The sequence below is a fragment of the Protomyctophum parallelum genome, assembly GCF_964188405.1.
Source record: "Protomyctophum parallelum genome assembly, chromosome: 18".
In the NCBI taxonomy this organism is placed as follows: domain Eukaryota; kingdom Metazoa; phylum Chordata; class Actinopteri; order Myctophiformes; family Myctophidae; genus Protomyctophum; species Protomyctophum parallelum.
The window spans coordinates 24,852,500-24,872,339 of record NC_139716.1 but is presented as its reverse complement, the minus strand read 5'-3'; the positions used below and the strand labels follow the sequence as shown (position 1 = coordinate 24,872,339).

At 45.0% G+C, this 19,840-nt stretch overlaps 1 protein-coding gene across 2 annotated transcripts in view; it reads left to right on the top strand.

Annotated features, from left to right (window-relative positions):
* The window catches only part of dock11 (dedicator of cytokinesis 11), a 100,646-nt gene that overhangs the window by 55,071 nt on the left and 25,735 nt on the right, over positions 1–19,840 (top strand). The window contains exons 22-38 of one of the 2 annotated variants that reach the window (XM_083789069.1): positions 361–444; positions 573–662; positions 2,604–2,725; positions 3,220–3,289; positions 3,796–3,921; positions 4,908–4,979; positions 6,688–6,834; positions 7,004–7,087; positions 7,911–8,022; positions 9,387–9,425; positions 12,860–13,044; positions 13,640–13,753; positions 15,324–15,399; positions 16,311–16,399; positions 16,881–17,001; positions 18,307–18,373; positions 19,688–19,735. In XM_083789069.1, coding sequence (XP_083645195.1) covers positions 361–444; positions 573–662; positions 2,604–2,725; positions 3,220–3,289; positions 3,796–3,921; positions 4,908–4,979; positions 6,688–6,834; positions 7,004–7,087; positions 7,911–8,022; positions 9,387–9,425; positions 12,860–13,044; positions 13,640–13,753; positions 15,324–15,399; positions 16,311–16,399; positions 16,881–17,001; positions 18,307–18,373; positions 19,688–19,735 — 1,646 coding nt within the window. The remainder of the gene's footprint in view (positions 1–360; positions 445–572; positions 663–2,603; positions 2,726–3,219; positions 3,290–3,795; positions 3,922–4,907; positions 4,980–6,687; positions 6,835–7,003; positions 7,088–7,910; positions 8,023–9,386; positions 9,426–12,859; positions 13,045–13,639; positions 13,754–15,323; positions 15,400–16,310; positions 16,400–16,880; positions 17,002–18,306; positions 18,374–19,687; positions 19,736–19,840) is intronic. The other variant, XM_083789070.1, reaches the window with a different exon arrangement.

The following is a 19,840-nucleotide window of genomic DNA, read 5'->3' as shown; positions in this document are numbered from 1 at the left end:
GAAACGAACTGGTCGAAATAACGTGGTCCTTCCACGCGCTACGTTCGGCTGGGGAACCTCCCCCCTGTCAGGTGAAAAGAAGCAGCTTGGACTCCTCATGCATAGAAGGAAGCATGAGGTCAGTCGCCCAGGATTACATTAGATAATTGACACTGGGTGAACTAAATGGGTTGCAAAATCGTGGGATAAAATTTAAGAAAAAATAAAACCTCTGCCTCCTGGACAAGAGTCATGAGAACAAGATGCTTTCTAGTCTAGAGGGGCAGGTAGCACATGGATCAAAGCGCTGTATAATATTGGTTCACACAGATGACAGATCTGAGGTTTCTCACATTATGCCTGGTCTCTGTTTCTGAACAGTCGCAGCCAGATATCAGGTGGGTGGAAAATGCCAAGCCTCTGTTCAAAGTGAAGACCCACGCTGCATCGACCATATACGCTCAGGTACAATATGGCACGCACACACACACACACACACACACACACACACACACACACACACACACACACACATACAGTGTAGTTCACAAGCATGGTTCTATTTTTTGGTGTTTATTGTTGTTTCTCTGCAGGACCTGCATCTACACAATTTCTTCCAGCACTGTCAGCTGATGAGGACGACATCAGAGGCCAACCCAGCAGAACTCATCAAATATCTAAAGGTGAGAAGGAGAGACACGGTCAGGGTGTTCAGTCATCGGTGGGTCCCAGACAGTGGCCCGTTTTAACCCATTCTGGGCGGGAACCCCTATTGGTATCTTACCCCCTCAGGCCGGGCACCCATATTTGGGTTCTGTACAGTATGTACAGTATTCAATTTTTTTTTTATGCTGCTGTATAAATATTTGAAGTTTTTCAGAAACCTTAGGTCAGGATTTAGAGGCGTTAATAGTAACCAATGACGGGTAAAGAACCGTGTACAGCAATGTTATCCAATCAGGATTGAGAACTCAGTCAGAGAAATGAGCGGGCAAAATTGGCACTGGAACATTATAACAATTAAGCTGGTAAATGTTTGCTCTCTGCTGAGACAAACACTGAACAAACACTGAACTCGCCCCATGCAGTGCCTCACTCTCTGCCCTCTCTCTCTCCCCATGCAGTGCCTCACTCTCTGCCCTCTCTCTCTCTCCCCATGCAGTGCCTCACTCTCTGCCCTCTCTCTCTCCCCATGCAGTGCCTCACTCTCTGCCCTCTCTCTCTCCATGCATTACCTCACTCTCTGCCCTCTCTCTCCCCATGCAGTGTCTCACTCTCTGCCCTCTCTCGCCCCATGCAGTGCCTCACTCTCTGCCCTCTCTCTCCCCATGCAGTGTCTCACTCTCTGCCCTCTCTCTCCCCACGCAGTGTCTCACTCTCTGCCCTCTCTCTCCCCATGCAGTGTCTCACTCTCTGCCCTCTCTCTCCCCATGCAGTGTCTCACTCTCTGCCCTCTCTCTTCCCATGCAGTGTCTCACTCTCTGCCCTCTCTCTCCCCATGCAGTGTCTCACTCTCTGCCCTCTCTCTTCCCATGCAGTGTCTCACTCTCTGCCCTCTCTCTCCCCATGCAGTGTCTCACTCTCTGCCCTCTCTCTTCCCATGCAGTGTCTCACTCTCTGCCCTCTCTCTCCCCATGCAGTGTCTCACTCTCTGCCCTCTCTTCCCATGCAGTGTCTCACTCTCTGCCCTCTCTCTTCCCATGCAGTGTCTCACTCTCTGCCCTCTCTCTCCCCATGCAGTGTCTCACTCTCTGCCCTCTCTCTCCCCATGCAGTGTCTCACTCTCTGCCCTCTCTCTTCCCATGCAGTGTCTCACTCTCTGCCCTCTCTCTTCCCATGCAGTGTCTCACTCTCTGCCCTCTCTCTCCCCATGCAGTGTCTCACTCTCTGCCCTCTCTCTTCCCATGCAGTGTCTCACTCTCTGCCCTCTCTCTCCCCATGCAGTGTCTCACTCTCTGCCCTCTCTCTTCCCATGCAGTGTCTCACTCTCTGCCCTCTCTCTTCCCATGCAGTGTCTCACTCTCTGCCCTCTCTCTCCCCATGCAGTGTCTCACTCTCTGCCCTCTCTCTCCCCATGCAGTGTCTCACTCTCTGCCCTCTCTCTTCCCATGCAGTGTCTCACTCTCTGCCCTCTCTCTTCCCATGCAGTGTCTCACTCTCTGCCCTCTCTCTCCCCATGCAGTGTCTCACTCTCTGCCCTCTCTCTTCCCATGCAGTGTCTCACTCTCTGCCCTCTCTCTCCCCATGCAGTGTCTCACTCTCTGCCCTCTCTCTTCCCATGCAGTGTCTCACTCTCTGCCCTCTCTCTTCCCATGCAGTGTCTCACTCTCTGCCCTCTCTCTCCCCATGCAGTGTCTCACTCTCTGCCCTCTCTCTCCCCATGCAGTGTCTCACTCTCTGCCCTCTCTCTTCCCATGCAGTGTCTCACTCTCTGCCCTCTCTCTTCCCATGCAGTGTCTCACTCTCTGCCCTCTCTCTCCCCATGCAGTGTCTCACTCTCTGCCCTCTCTCTTCCCATGCAGTGTCTCACTCTCTGCCCTCTCTCTCCCCATGCAGTGTCTCACTCTCTGCCCTCTCTCTCCCCATGCAGTGTCTCACTCTCTGCCCTCTCTCTCCCCATGCAGTGCTTGCACGCCACAGAGACTCAGGTCATCATCAACTTCCTGCCCATGGTGCTGATGCAGCTGTTTGAGGTCCTCACCACGGCCACCAAGGAAGCACACGACATCGCTGTCAACGCTCTGCGGTCGGTCGGGGGTTAATTTGAGGCGATAACGTACACACACACACACACACACACACACACACACACACACACACACACACACACACACACACACACACACACACACACACACACACACACACACACACAGTCCTCCTCGAGGGTCAACAGCATAGACTGTTCAGATTCAGATTTAAGATCTAGGATAAAAAGGAAAAAAGAGAAAGAATACAAGTCTAGAAGCATCTTCCATGAACATGGTCTCAGAAAATAATGTCATAAAAGCCGTTATTGCCTCAAATCTGTGATCTCTTCATCTGGTCGGCTGTTAATATGTGGAAAAGCAGGTTTAGAATGATCATAACCTAAACATCATCATTATATTTTCAGTCTTGAGATTCTATTTATTTTTGCATTATTCCATGTACTGTATTCACATGAGGTCGGCCATTTTAAGGTATCCTCTGCCAGAAGTTGTGTTTTCAGTGATCTTATCCCATGCTCTGAACCCTCAGGGTGATCATTCACATCGTGTCCCGATGTCACGAGGAAGGCATCGAGCACTACCTGCGCTCCTTCCTCAAGGTGCAGTAACATCACTCTCTGCACTCTCACAACAACAACACCTTTCCAATAAAACACCTTCTTTTAGGCCAGTGGTTTTCAGACAGTGGTCCTTGAGGGGGTTCCAAGGTGGTCCCCAGCTAAATGATGGAGAGTTGGTAAACAAATGGACCCTTTACTAGTAGATCTTTAACTCCCAAGAGCGTGAAATGAAACCAAATGGACCCATACGGGTCCATTTGGTTTCATTTTACTCTCTCAAAAGGTTATTGTTAAACATCTGGCATTACTTAATTTACAAGAAGTCCACACAAATTAGAGAATGTGGAAGAATTGTTATTTTGATTAACGTTTGCCTGTTATGGTACCATTAGCTTTTTATTTTTTGTACTATATTTTAATAGTTAAAATAGCTGATCTACAAGCTCACAATGTGTCGATGTAGATCGGCTAGTTTAACAATTTGGAAATGTTTTTAAAAATCGTACAAAAAATAATAATAAAATTGTTGCTCTGTCGTCTCTCAGTACGTGTTCATGACCATCAGTCCTGCGCCAGGAAGCTCTGGGAGAACCCACGAGGTGCTGGCCACCGCCGTCACAGCCGTACTCAAACAGACGGCCGACTTCAACACCAGCAACAAACTGCTAAAGGTGTGTGTGTGTGTGTGTGTGTGTGTGTGTCTGTGTCTGTGTCTGTGTCTGTCTGTCTGCAATACCTGCCTTAAACGACAGAGGGCACTGTTGTATTGTGCAAACGCTTGAGATAATGCAGTCCTCAAAAAGAGGAGCAAGCCAAGTGTTTCTGCCTATTCAGTAGCTCCTCATCCACGGTGTTGTGGAACTACTGCATGCTTAAGGCACATTCCTCCTGCTGGCATACGGACAGCAGTGGTTACTCACAACGGGTTGAGGGAGTTTGGCTCAGTGGTGAATCACCGTCTCTCTCTCATTAATCACAAAAGATTGTGATTAATGGGCCTGATGAATGACAGATTGTACAGTATCGACTGTACAGTCAAACACTCTCAAGCAGTTCTGACTGGGTAACCACTGCTTTAAACAGGCAAGCTGCAGGCAATGCATGTTGGCTCACTGGAAGGCTCTGCTCTGATGTAAGAGAGAGAGAGTGTGCCGACAACAGAAGCCCAACATGTTTGGTGATTTCCAGTTCTTGTAGGCCTCAGATAGTTACATGCCAAATTGATTTAGATACGATACGATATAGTGATATGATATAGTACTTTATTGTCAGTTCACACTGAAATTTGTCTTGCGACCCAGCAGCCACACATATACACACATTTGACATAACACAAAGAACAAGACAATTTACATACATAAAGACATGAAGACAAGAGCAATATCCAATCTGATTCTTTAAACATCTCAGCTTTTAAAAGTGCGTCACAAACGGTCTTTTCTGCTGCTGCAAGTCCAATGCGCTGCTAGTGTTTGCTGATAACATCCGGGACTATTGAGCTTCCATGATCTTCTGTCAAATTGTTTCGCCACTCTGGCTCTGCTGCACTAAATGGAATGAATTCATCAATGCTACAAACATCTACTTCTGTGATGTAATACGTCACCAGGAAAATACCACAATGACCATAACGCCTCATCCTTATCCTCTTTCACAGTACTCCTGGTTCTTCTTTGAAACCATGGCCAAGTCCATGGCCCAGTACCTGCAAGAAGGCAACCGCATTAAGGTAATATTATTGAGTACACCTCAAAATACATACATCAATAATATGATCTATTACATCGCATTACTTACCCACACTGTACATAATTTGGTGCTGCGGTTACATTATATCCGGGAATTGGTGGATGATTTATGTGTATATTCTGGCATCTCTAATGCAGTGGTTCCCAAAGTGGGGTCCGGGGCCCCCAGCGGTCCTTGAGAGAGTTCCAGGGGGTCCCCAGACAAACGCATACATACACACATACATACTGTACACAGCATTGTTCCAGTTCCCAAAGACTGTCCGGGTCGCTCGTGAGTCGTGGGTCCCACAGGCGGGTGGGTGGGTTCCACCACGCGACCCACGGGTTAGGACTTTCTGTGCTTACGTGCGAGTAAAGACAATATTGGGAATTGGGTCGCCTGGTTTTTCCATCTTAAAAAAAAGGGTCCCCTGGAAAAATGTAAAATAAGAAAGTTTGGGAACCACTGCTGTACAGGATGTCGCAGCGCACGCTTCTAAACAACAAGTACAGTACGTGCTCTCATTGAGTCGCTAGTCTGTTTACATTATGTACATTATTAGCTAGTGTTTAGTTTAGTTTATTAAGGATCCCAATTAGTCTAATAGTGGAGACTGTTCTTCCTGGGATCCAGGCAAACCATCACAATACTTTTTATAAATCTTAAAATGCAGTACAGAGTATGATCAATGTTGGTGAACAAACACGCAAACTTAAGCTGCGTTCAGACTTGAATTTAAAATATTCACCTCGGTTCGTCCCCTTTTTTGCTGCGCCAGGTCGCGCCACGCCCATTCGCGGCACTCGCGTAACTTCTCGTCTTTGCATTGACTTTGTATGTACTGTATTCGCGCCGCTCTAACCATCCAAGTCTGAAAGAACCTTTAGAGAGTAAAATAAGAAAATAAAAACTGATTTATATGTCCAAAAATAATAATCTAATATAATTTCCTTTTGAAACACAAAGTATTTCTTGTTGGAGTCAAATATGTGGGGGAGCACACACCAGTATGCAATGGATCTGTATTCTGTACATGACTGTTTTCTTAAGTACATTGGTTTTGGGCAGAGGGAAAGTAAAGTGACCATTTACTAATGTTTTAGTGTTAAATGTATTAGAAAAGTGTATAAAAGCTAGCATTACATTAGCATGTATTGAAATGAAGTACCACTCTAACCCTATATATACAGTACATCAGCTACTTGATCTGCTATTTCCACGTACAGGAATAAGTTCCGACATACTAACAGTCTGACAGTCATTAGTCTGACACCCTAGCCTAGCCCAAACCCTAACCCAGACTCTTTCTTCAACAAAGATGGCGAAAGCAAAAATTCTTTGTTCTGTACTTATACATACAATAGTATGGTACAAAACACGGAAGTCCTTAAACCAGAAACCTAACCGCAAGCATGACGCAACGCATGTCGGGAACAACGCACTGGTGATTTGCGCATCTCAGACTTTTGATGTGTCGGATAAGCGCACACACCCCCTATTCCCCCCCCCCCCCCCCCCCCCAAAAAAATGTTAAAACATTTTAATTTATTTTAACAACACAAATCTTGTACAAGGGTCCCTGGCACAAAATAGTTTCAGATGGGGGTACAAATACATGTCACTTTGGGGGGGTCCTTGACGTGAAACAGTTGGAGAACCACAATTCCATGTGCATTGATTCTGTCGTGTGGTTTTCTTTTGGACAGATGCCACGCCCCCAGCGCTTCCCGGACAGCTTCCACCAGGCTCTGCAGTGCCTCCTCCTGTCCATCATGCCTCACATCACCATACGGCACGGGGAGATCCCCGAGGAGGCCCGCTGCATCAACGTCAGCCTGGCCACCTTCATCAAGGTCCGTCCGCACAAACAATGTCATTTTTTTAATGACTGTGACCTTTGTAAAAAAAACAACCACTTGTCACACTCCAGCTCTGCCCCCTCAATGTCTTCTGCCCCCTCAATGACGCAACTCTCTCGTCTAAACGGTCATTCCTAACCTGTCCCTCTTCCTCTCTCCTCAGCGGTGCATGACCTTCATGAACCGAGGCTTCGCCTTCAGCCTGCTCAACGACTACATGTGTGGCTTCAGCCTCAAAGATCCCAAGGTAAGTGGGTACCCTCGCCACCACTGCCACCACGCCCTGCTACACCTGCAACTGGAACTTTGATAACAAAGCTACAGTTCAGTGACAGGGCGTAGCTGAAAGCTGAGGGCAGCATTACACTTGATTGACTACAGGCTTGCTGCAGTGCAGTCGGTGCTCACAGCGTGCGGGTACCAGCTAGCTGTGATACTAATCACATGTAGAATCTAGCATAGTCATCCTGTAAAGACATTGCATTGTACGCAAGTGAAAGTAAAAACGTGGGTGGAATTTGTTTTTGTGCATAGTTCCCATCGTGTTATTTTTCCACAAAAACAGGGGTGTGTGCGTGTGTGCGTCATTAGACTAATCATTGTGTGTATTCCTGCACTATCTGCATCGAGTGATCTTGGTACATAGAAATTGAATTATTGGCCCAGGCGGTGGCGTAACCGTCTGGGCACCCGACTGGTAATCCAGTCGCAGGTGCCGCGGGTTCGACTCCCGAGCCCGACATGGCCTTTACTGCATGTCTTCCCCCATCTCTCTCCCGTTTCCTGTCAGCCTACTGTCTGTCCCTTCAAAAAGCCAATAAAAAGGCGTAAGTCGCAAAAAATATATATATATAAAAAATAAATTGAATTATTGGTTCTGACTTTTAAATGTACATAGTATACATTTAGTTTTGATTGTATTGTTCCACTTTTTGCTTTGGCAATGTAAACGTTTTCTCATGCCAATAAAGCCAGTTGAATTGAATTGTGTGTATGTGTGTGTGTGTGTGTGTGTGTGTGTGTGTGTGTGTGTGTGTGTGTGTGTGTGCGCGCGTGTGCGCGTTTCTCAGGCGCTGACTGAAATGAAGTTTGACTTCCTGATGACCGTGTGCAACCACGAGCACTACATTCCCCTCAACCTGCCCATGGCGTTCGGTCGCACCAAGCTGCAGAGAGTGCAAGGTGAGGGGTCGAAGGTCACATTCCATCCTCTCTCCCACCTGTCCCTGCATCATGCTGCTCAGCCACACCACAGACCTATAGGCCCCGCCCCCTTTACACGAGAACGCTGTCCATGGAAAACGGCAAAATAAAGTATCGTTTTTGCTGGAGTCCGTTTAGACGAGAACTGCGTTTTCGGGGGTTGAAAACTCCTTCCGGAGTGGAGATCTCTGAAAACGTCGTCTTCCCTCCCGTCTTAAACGGGTGAATCCACAAAACGTGTGACATCATGGCTCACGTGGGCTCACAACACTTACGTTTATCACATCGGTGCAGAGCCGTAGGCCATATTTGGAGTTCCTAGAATGAGCAGGCGCTCCCTAGTCCCTCGCCCACGCTCATCCTACGAATACAAATGAAAGCGACTTTGGCGATGGTGAATGTAAACCATGATGTAAACAAAAAGCCTTGTGATAGGAAGTGGAACGGAACGTACGGTACATGCGTGCCCTGGTCTATCTGGCAGTCCGTCACACCGCCACCTAGCCACCTGGCATGCACATTACAGCGTTTTCACTCATTACAGCGGCTCTGTGTAAAAGGCTGAATAGAAAATGAGAACGCAACGGGACTTTGCCGTTTTCTCTGGAGCCCGTTTCCGTCTAAACGTGGCCCACGAGAGAGCCAGAGAGCTTCCACATCACCTCCCATACCCCACCTTCCTACTTCCTAGACCCCTATTAACTTGCCTGATTGGACTCAAACTCCTACACGTCCTGTTACTGTAACACCCGCTTCGAATGTCATCAACCGATAACCACCTGTATGTTCTTATCTGGACCATGCAATGCAGGCAATATGGACACTTCCTACATACTGCTCACCACAGCGAGTAGGCCACTAGGATGAAAATGACGTGAATTAAGTGAAATGACTGCCGCCGAAGCGAAAACATTGTGAAACTGACTTACATTAAGACTGATATATGGTTAGGGGACTTACGTGGCCGGTTAAGTCTGAGGTTAGGGTTAGGCGACCAACAATGGCTGACAACAATGTCAGTATGTTGAAATGTCCATACTGGCTGCGCTGCTTGGTGTTGATAAGGGCTGATGACGGAGATTAAATCATGTGATGACATCCGAAGCTACTAATTGTATTTTGATCAAACACCATGAATGTCATTATTTTAACGTTGACTGTCACATTGTGCATTAATTAATCCCCAACACACTCAGACACTAAAATAATGTTTGTTTTCACTGCCCCATCAGCAAATTGCAGACAAATGATGTATGTTATTGAAATGGAATGCATGGAATGTTCACATTAATGTGTTGACCCCCACCTCCCTTCCTTTTGTTTTTGTTTTTGCTTGTGGTCAGATTTTATTTCATACGCAACGGAGCTTTTTGGCGCTGTAGGTAGGTAACGCCCCCCCCCTCCCCTGTCCATGTCCCCCCAACCATGCATCTGTTTGTTGCCGTATGCAAAATGATCGACCCCCCCCCCCCCCCCCCCCTGCTCTGACTTGCAGCACTAACCCACCCGCCCTGCCGCGACTCAGTCATTCTTGTACCGGTTGGCCATGCGTTCCCCCGCGCCTCGCCTCCCCGTTCGTCCCTCTGGGCCCCCACAGCCACGAGAGACAGAGCGTGCTAAAGCGCAAAGGAAACCTATTTTATAGTGTCAATTCTTAATGATAAATTAAAACATTCTTACCTCTGTAACCGTGAATGGACTGTGGGTGTTTTCCAGCTAACAAGTTGTAATCGCTATAGTATTACTTGAAACATTGCTCACGCAAGGATTATAGTTATAGCCGTATAATATTGCTAAATATATATATATTTTTTTAAACATATGTTTATTGATTTTCTTTAAAGTACAGAGAAGTATTTTCAAAACAGTTTACATATATTTTTCCCCCCCACATCCCCATGGCAGCACAAATACAAACAAAATCTTATCACAAAATGATTTGACAATAAATACAGAACAAAAATAATAATGACAAAACTAAAAAATACGAATACTACAAAAATAAAACACATTACATACAGTTAAACAAAACACATTACATACAGTATATTGCTAAATATTGCTGAAATTTTAACGCAAACATACACATTGCTGACCGGAAAAAGACGAAAAGAAATAAAGAAAGAAACCAACCAAAGAAAGAAAGAAAAACATCGAAACAAACTCAAAAGTACCAAGTAATTCATCTCATAAACCTAATTGTGACTCGTTGACGTCGCGGTCTAAAACTATGCTTTATCGGCAACATTTATTTATTTAATTCCCACCACGGAGTAATTAACCTCAGTGTCACCCGACTATCCACCGCGGAGGTGGTCTGTGGCTGCGGGCGCCAGAGGAACGCACGGGGAGGCGGCGCGGGGGAGCGCACGGCCAACTGGTATAAGAATTACTGGGTCCTGCTGGTCTCCCATGGGACTCGCCCTCCCCACCCACACCCCCCCCCCCCCCATCCTCCCCCATTCACTCTCACTCACACTCCTCGTGTTGCTTTACACCGGCCGTCTAATTAATTTGGCACGGCGGCATTGTTCCCTCCTTATCGATGGATCGATCGCTTCTTGCCTGGGCCTGTCTGTCTGTCTGCCGTGCGGTGACGGAGCTTGACTGTCTCTGGGAATTATCTACTCACTCCCACTCCCTTCTTCATGCACCTGTCTGACTGATTTAAGACTTGGGGAAAAATACAAGGGAACAACCCTGTTTCACGCTCTCTCTCTCTCCCTCTCTCTCTCTCTCTCTCTCTCTCTCTCTCTCTCTCTCTCTCCTATCTATATATATCTATCTGTCTATCTATCTTCTCAGTCTCTGTCTTCTCTGAGAAAACGACAGAGGGTAACTCAGTTAATAATCTGTGTGGGCCTGTTATTATATCGACAGAAAACACACACACATCGGTGCTTATTTCTCACAGCCGGGTTGGACTAAAGGTTGCCCGTACCGTATGCCTAACGCAGGTTGCTTTCTGAATTCCCCTTCTCCTCCTCCTCTTCATTCGGGGGTTGTTCCCATGCAACAACCAAACCAAGTGATGCCTGGAGAATGAACATACTGCAACTTTGTGAAATATTGTTGTCGTCGTGCAATGTTGCATTAGCACGTTCTGTGTAATTTCGCATCAGCGTTCAAATTCAAATGCACGCCCGTTGACGGAGGGTTTGCTACAGTTACATGTCCATTACTGAAATACAGCCAAGCCCCATGCAGGCCAGAGAATGGAAATTAATATGGAAATAATGTGTAATCTATCTTAGATAAAACACTTGCATGTAAAGTACCTTGGCCTCAAATTAGAGATACCGTGCCACGCGATGTGCCAGTGATGGCCAGAGAGAGAGCACCTGAGTCTTAACGGAGCACCACAGAATTAGACCATTAGTTGGGTCATTAGACAAAATATAATTCACTTTCTCTGCAGTCTCTAAGTACTTGGTAAAATACCAGGTTCAGTAAGTTACTTGATAATTACGTACATATACAGTAGTGTAAAACACCTTTAGTATTTATTACCCATACATTCAAGTTTTTACTTTTGTCACAGCTTTGACGGTGCAGTTTTGATTCCGTCGACTAAAACTAATAGTTCGCCGACTATTTTCTTATTCACTGACGAAAACTAAAGAAAAACTAAGCTACGATGACTAAAATTAAGACTAAATATACTGACAATTTCGTCAAGAAAAATGTTAGGGAGTGGAGAAGAGATCCATTTTATGCTCGGTTGCGCTCGGACAATGGATCAAGTTCAACACTATGTCAGTATGTCAGTGTGTTACTCAGTACGAGTAAAGGTCCATTTATACTCGACATAGAATGTTGTTATCCTGCGTTCATTCCGTTCCATCTTTGTGCACGTCACCTGAGAGCTTTACGGATACGACGACGTGTGTCACGTATCTACAGTACAAGGTGCAGATAGTGCAATGTACGTTGCGTTATGAACATATACGTTACGTACATGCTGTATGTATACGTTCAGAACAGGAGTATAAATGGGCCTTGATACTGTAGGCGGAACTGGACTGTGAAGGAAATGGGGAATCATTTTGTTCCCATCGAATTGCCATGTTCTTAACTACATATTTAGAGTATGTAAGTCTTGTTATGGTCAACCTAGAGTAAAGTTTAACACTCCAGTTTACTCAGGGAGATGTACTGTACTTAAATAAACAGGGCAAGATAAGACATTTATAGCTTCATGAGGATTAGCATAGAATCAACACTTTCTGCCATTAACACTTGAAATCGTACGAAATAGGCTTTTGGTAACAATACCTAGTACCAATCCCAAGACACAGTACTCACAGTGGTGGTTCTCAAAGTGGGGTCACGGGACCCCCAGGGGTCCTTGAGGGGGGTTCCATGGGGGCTTGAGCAAATTGACTGATAGTTGGGAACCACAAATGGACACTTATGGGGTTCACCTCTGGCAGTGTATTAGTGTAGCAGAATGGCTCAGAAGTCTAATATCTCCCCCGATCCATAGGTGCTCCCTTTGGTCTAGTGGTTAAGATATTGGACTTTCATGAGACTCGAGTTCGAATCCCAGGTGTTACATTTGGTTCCAGGGTGTCTCCTGCAAAATGAGTGATAGTTATGGAAGCAAAGAAAATGGACACTTACAGGTTTGGAACTCTGGCAACAGACAAGTGGAACCAAATTGACGCTTAAAAGTCCATTTGGTTACATTTGTACCCGTTTGAGAACCACTGCTCTATCATAAGCCTAGTGTAAGGGGGGGTCCCCGATCCCCATGCACTGGATCCCTGACAGCCTTCCGTGTGCCTCCCCCACCCCGTCCGAACGCCCCCCGTAGATCAGAGTCTGGAGTTCAGCCTGACGGAGGACTACTGCACCAACCACTTCCTGGTGGGTCTGCTGCTGCGGGAGGTGGCGGGCGCCGTGCAGACGCAGGGCCCCGACGTCAGGCAGCTGGCCGTCGCCGTGCTGAAGAACCTGCTCATCAAGCACGCCATGGACGACCGCTACACCACCTACAAGGTGCACACACACACACACACACACACACACCACGCCATGGACGACCGCTACACCACCTACAAGGTGCACACACACACACACACACCACGCCATGGACGGCCGCTACACCACCTACAAGGTGCACACACACACACACACACACACCACGCCATGGACGACCGCTACACCACCTACAAGGTGCACAGCATATACAGTAGAGTTACAAATCAGTGTTTATTTTTTTCTTTTCAACCTTTTTCACATAAAGGCCCATTATTTATTCGGCATCTGAGCCACGGGACCACCATTTCACATTTACGCCTCTCAGACCCAAAATGAAATAATATCTTGTTGTAGTTGGATAAGATTTTGTCCACAATTCCATGCATGTATGATGTTGGTTTAGGAGAGACAACAGGCAAACGTTGATCAAAAAATAAAGCAGTAAAAAGCCATACAGTACAAACGTTGCAGATGGACAGACAGTACCTGTACAGAGAAAGCAAAGTTAAATAATGGGCCTTGATAGAAAAAGGGTTGAAAACCACTAGACAAACTAGTGCTCCATATTGCCTTGTTGCTGCTCTCATCCACCACTGCGTTTGTGTGTTTTCAGAACCAGCAGGCCCGGATCTGTCTCCTCTACCTGCCACTTTTGGAGCTGCTCTATCAGAACCTCAAGCAGCTGTCTGCCCAGCCCAGCATGTCCAGCCCCGGCCTGGGTCTCAATGTGAGTCTGTCGGTCCCCTCTGAGGAATCTCCCTGCTTCTCTGTGAGCCTCGCGTGTTGCACATTTCTCTGATTGATTGACAAGACTGATGCCTTGTTGTTTAGAAGCGTGCGCTACATCCTGCTAAACCCCATGCGTACGGAGAGTAGCATGCCTATAAGATGTGTTCAGTATGCTCAGAAATGGCACACCCATGCATGCATGCATGTGCGTACAAGGTAATGTCTTTGTAAGACTTCCAGGAAGTATTGACAGTCATCCTAATGTATTTGAGATGCCAGGATCGGCTCTATCTGACCTCATCCAAATTATTTTCCTAGATATGATGTAACTGCAATCTGTGCATCTCTCTGATCTCTGTACAGTAGTACAGTATGTGGTTCTCAAACCTTTCCATGGCCACGGACATCCATTTGTTGTGTAAAGGGTTAACATCAGGGGTGGACTGGCCACAGGACGTACCGGTCATATTACCGGTGGCTGCGACCGTAGGGGGCCGCTCAAGTTATGATATGATTATTATTATTATTTTATTTTTTATTAGGCAGACAAAGTGAGTAACAAATAAACCCTCTTCTATCTTGAATCCTTTTGCCAGTGTTCTTGTAAGAGCAACAAAGGGTTGTGTAGTTGTATGTTGGTTTGTATCATTTATGTTGTTCTGTAAAAGTGGTGGTATTAGGGCTTGTATGTTTGTGCGTGCCTCGACGGAGCGGGCGGTAGAGTTTCTTCGGTCTGGGCAAAATTGGCACGAAAATGACAGCCCTGGTTAACATGATCTACAAAATATTTGACATAAACCTTTGATTTATGTCATTCCAAATTTCAAACATATTCCAAATTATTCAACCTTTTAAAAGATATTTATTTGAAAAGATGGCAGATATACAAGCTCAAAATGTGTCGCAATGCGACGTAGCTTGTAGAGCTACAGTATATTGGTTTAAAGTGATTACATTTTGATGCTATATTAACTTATTTAGCTGGGGACTGCCTGGAGCTAGCAAGGCAAGCATTTAGTTTTAGTACATCACCATACAAGTGTTCATAATGTATTACCTTGGCCCATGTTTTAACTGGTTAAAACATGATGGCGGCCCAGGCCGTAGCGTAACGGTCTGGGCACCGGACTGGTGATCCAGTCGCGGTGTGCCGCGGGTTCGACTCCCGGACCCGACACGGCCTTTACCGCATGTCATCCCCCCATCTCTCTCCCGTTTCCTGTCAGCCTACTTTCTATCCCTTAAAAAATCAATAAAGGCGTAAGCCACAAAAAAATATCTTAAAAAAAAAAAAGAAAAAAAAAAAAAACATGATGGCTACACTCGGTACGCTCAATAAACTGACCACATCCGCGGTGTGCATATCCGAACGCACCCTTTTAATGGTTTAATTGATGGTATTTTTGTAACTTTTATTATCTGTAATTACTACTACTATACACTACAGCATGCTGTAACAAGTTTGCTACGGTTGGTGAGATGAAGGTGACTGTTAAAAACATTCTTCCTGTTAATCTTTGAAGCAGATAACAAGCACTTCATGCTGTGTAATTGTTGTCCTCCTGCAGGGATCCAGAGATGACCTGATCTCAAACAGCTCCATCGACACCCGCAGAACCAGCACTGCCATTGATAAAGACCACGGTAAGAGTCGACTAGAGAGCTTCTATCTCTTTAGCAACAGTATACAGTAACTTCTCCCTCATACAAACAAGACCAAGATGTACTAGATGTACTTTACATTATCGTGTAGATCAGGGCACCCGCTTCGAATGTTTTCAACTGATAATCACCAACAATAATGTTCTTATCAAGACCGTTCAATGCAGCCAGCCAGTATGGACATTTCCTACATACTGCCTACCGCGAGAAGACTAGGAAATGGCGAAGTGAAATGACTGCCGCCGAAACAGAAAACATAGTGAAACTGACTTACAGTACATGGCCAGTTAAGACTGATATGAGGTTAACTCACTCCTGACGTTGCCACTGACGCCTAATGGCGCCTTTTTTAATATCAATTAATTCAGGTGCTCAGCTGTGTCCAGTTTCATTGTGTAACACGTGCTCCAGGTTTTTATTTCCGGAAAAAAAACGGAAGTGAAAAATCTGCTGGCTTATGCTTGCTACTGTATGCGACGGAGCATCTTAGAACGTAAATATCTCTGAATCGCTTTTTAGACCAAAATGCAAGCTTGGTTTGCGTCTGATGTATCCAAATGTATTTTGCTGATCAAAAGTATGTTTTGGGTGTATTAAATGACAATCGAGGGACATCGAGCCGCTTTTACTTCCTGACTCCTGACGGTTTCCGGCCAAAAGCCCTTTCAACATAAGTGCTCCTCCCGTTCACTTATGACACAATCGCTACACGTAAGCCACCACTAGATGGCAGTTAATGAATTTAAAGGAATTTTGTGGCTGGTTAAGACTGAGGTTAGGGTTAGAGTTGGTGTTAGATTTAGCTGTTACGCTTAGTAATAGTCAACTAAACTGGGGGTCCATGAAATTAAAAAGCTTGAGAATCACTGACTTAGACTCAGCATCATCTCCAGGTCTGCTTCAGAACGGCCATGTTGTTGTGAGGAGAGAAGACTCCAGAGGCTCGCTCTTCATGGACCCAGGAACCCCGGACAGCATTGAGGTGAGTCAGAGTGGATGAGAGCAGATCACACCTGATGCATTGTTAAAACAACACTTTTAAAAGGTTTTCTAAGATATTAATTCCAATAGAGTGTTTGTTCAGTAACAGGGGTTTTCAGAGAGAACCCAACAGAGATCATTTATCTGCTTGTGTTCCAGTTTATTTTGTATTTTTATATATTTTTTTAATCTGTTAAACTGGTAAGCTGTTTACAACCTCTGTGTGTTGATCCTTCAGTTAAAGGATCAATGTCATGTACCTCCTTCCGAATGTAGGCACTGATGATAATATCTCCTTTTTTTTTCTTCCAATTCCCCAGCCTTGGTTGCAACTTGCAAGTACTTTAACATGAGTTGAAATATCTCTGGAAAACATATTGAAATAAACAATAATCTCTGCTTGCTTGTGTGTGTGCGCTCGCCCGCGCGCGCGCGTGTGTGTGTGTGTGCGTGCGTGCATGCTCGTGCATGTTGTCCTCCAGCTCCACAGACGGTGCTCCACCATGAGCAGCAGCCCGCTGCCGCCGCCAGGCAGACTGGGACAGTATGAGATCAAAGGCCTTCTGCTGTGCTTCCTGCACATCGTCAGGACACTGTCGGAAGGTCAGCCAACAACACAGCTACTGTGTGTAATGGAACTACCACGGTGGTTTTCAACAACACAGCTACTGTGTGTAATGGAACTACCACGGTGGTTTTCAACAACACAGCTACTGTGTGTAATGGAACTACCACGGTGGTTTTCAACAACACAGCTACTGTGTGTAATGGAACTACCACGGTGGTTTAACAACACAGCTACTGTGTGTAATGGAACTACCACGGTGGTTTAACAACACAGCTACTGTGTGTAATGGAACTACCACGGTGGTTTTCAACAACACAGCTACTGTGTGTAATGGAACTACCACGGTGGGTTTCAACCAATAACACAGCTACTGTGTGTAATGGAACTACCACGGTGGTTTTCAACCCTTTTCACATCAAGGTCCCATTATTTATTTGGCATTTGAGCCACGTGGACCACCATTTGAGGAGATTTAGCGTCTCAAGATACAGTAACACGAGTACACAACTAAAGAATATTATTGTTGTCGTTGATGTTGGTACCATTAGGAGAGATAACAGTCATAATTATGATCAAAATAACAATTATTTTACATTCTCTAATTGTGTAGACCAGTTGTAAATTAAGCAATGCAGATGTTGTACAGTAATGTAACTCTTGAGAGCGTGAAATGAAACCAAATGGACCCGTACGGGTGCATTTGGTTTCATTTTAAACTCTCAAGAGTTACTTCATGGTTTCATGGTTTCATTTTACACTCTCAACAGTTAAAGATCTAATAAGAGTCCATTTGGTTACCAAGTTTAGCTGGGGACCACCTGGAGGCTGGAACCCCCTCAAAAAGGACCACTGGTGGTCCCCGGACCACTGGTTGAAAACCACTGAACCACCAGGGTTCAGCTTGTACAAAAACACACAGTGGACATTTTCCCAACCACTCAAGTCCTTCCCTTCGTCGTATTGGGAAATAGAGAAAATAACAGATCTACAAGCTAATCGGCTACCTTAGTTATTTCTGTATTTTTGCCCAAAATAGGGACACCAGTCAAATTTATGATAGTTAACATAATAGTAATAATAATTTTTATTTTTAAATCACTTTACATTTTGCACAAATCGTGCAAGTGCTACAGGGTTTAAATAAAATACAAGCTACGGATAAAAGTAGATTTAAAAAATAAGTAAAATTAAGAAAATCATAAAACTAAGAGAACGCTTACAAGGGCTATCAAACACTGTGTACAACCCTACTGTAATGTACAAATAAATCATACTGTAGAAACACTGAAAACATAATGGTTCTCTGTGGCGTGCAATGATGGGTCATCCTTTGTCCTCAGACACTCTGCTGGCCTACTGGAACAAAGTCAGCCCTCAAGACATCATGAACTTCCTCAGTCTGCTGGAGTAAGTAGCATCGTCTCCTGCAGTGCGGACAATAGAATAATATTTAAACACTTGATCTTCCAGCCTGTCATTGCATGCAACAGTTACTAATCTGTTTATCCACCAGTCTTCTTTGCACTTTGTAAGCCAAAGTAAAGCTGCAGTCTCATTCGTTTCTGAGGCCAACAGTAGTAATGAAATAAAGTTGAATAACCTGAGGGGAAAAGAGCAAAAATAATGGTTCGTGATGGGAAAATAGTAGAGTAAATGCCACCTATGAACTTTGAATTTTTGAACGGAAAGTATTAGCTCATTTAGACCCGAGGCCGATCGTAAAAAACACATTTTAGGAAAAATCATATTGCTAAAAGGACACAGATGATGGGTTGAAAATAGAGATGTCCCGATACTGTATCGGTATCGGAAAAGTATCGGTATCTGCCCTTATTTGTCATATCGGGTCATATCAGTATCGACGAATATGCCAGTCTAACCACCGATCCGACACAGAGGTAAGGGGTTGACACGTAAATAAAATGTTGGGGCATGTGGAGTTTGGTTTCGAGTTGCCCTAACTGCAAGTGCACATTTGAGTGTGGAGTCTGCTATAAACACAACACGAGATAAATAGCTAGATAGCTATAAACACAACACAAGATATATAGCTAGATAGCTATAAACACAACACAAGATATATAGCTAGATAGCTATAAACACAACACAAGATATATAGCTAGATAGCTATAAACACAACACAAGATATATAGCTAGATGGCTATAAACACAACACGAGATATATAGCTAGATGGCTATAAACACAACACGAGATATAGAGCTAGATAGCTATAAACACAACACGAGATATATAGCTAGATGGCTATAAACACAATACGAGATATATAGCTAGATAGCTATAAACCCAACACGAGATATATAGCTAGATAGCTATAAACACAACACGAGATATATAGCTAGATAGCTATAAACACAACACGAGATATATAGCTAGATGGCTATAAACACAACACGAGATATATAGCTAGATAGCTATAAACACAACACGAGATATATAGCTAGATAGCTATAAACACGAGAATACAACACTGGTTTCGGTATCGGTATCGGCTAACACATGAATTGTGATATCGGGATCGGATCGGGAACGAAAAACATCCCTAATTGAAAATGATTACAACGTATAGGTTTAACAACAGGTCTGAATCAACTATGGGTGCGCTGGGCATTCGTATGGTGCTGCGAGGGCGAGGGTTACTCGCCCCTCATATCTCTAACTCTCTCTCTCTCTCTCTCTCTTCCGCCTGGCGGTCACTTCAGAGCGTGTTTGGTCCAGTTCCGCTACATTGGAAAGAGGAACATTGGCAGGTAAGGCACACACACATACAGTACACACACACACACACACACACAGTCACACGCACGCACGCACGCACGCACTCACACACACACACACACACACACACACACACA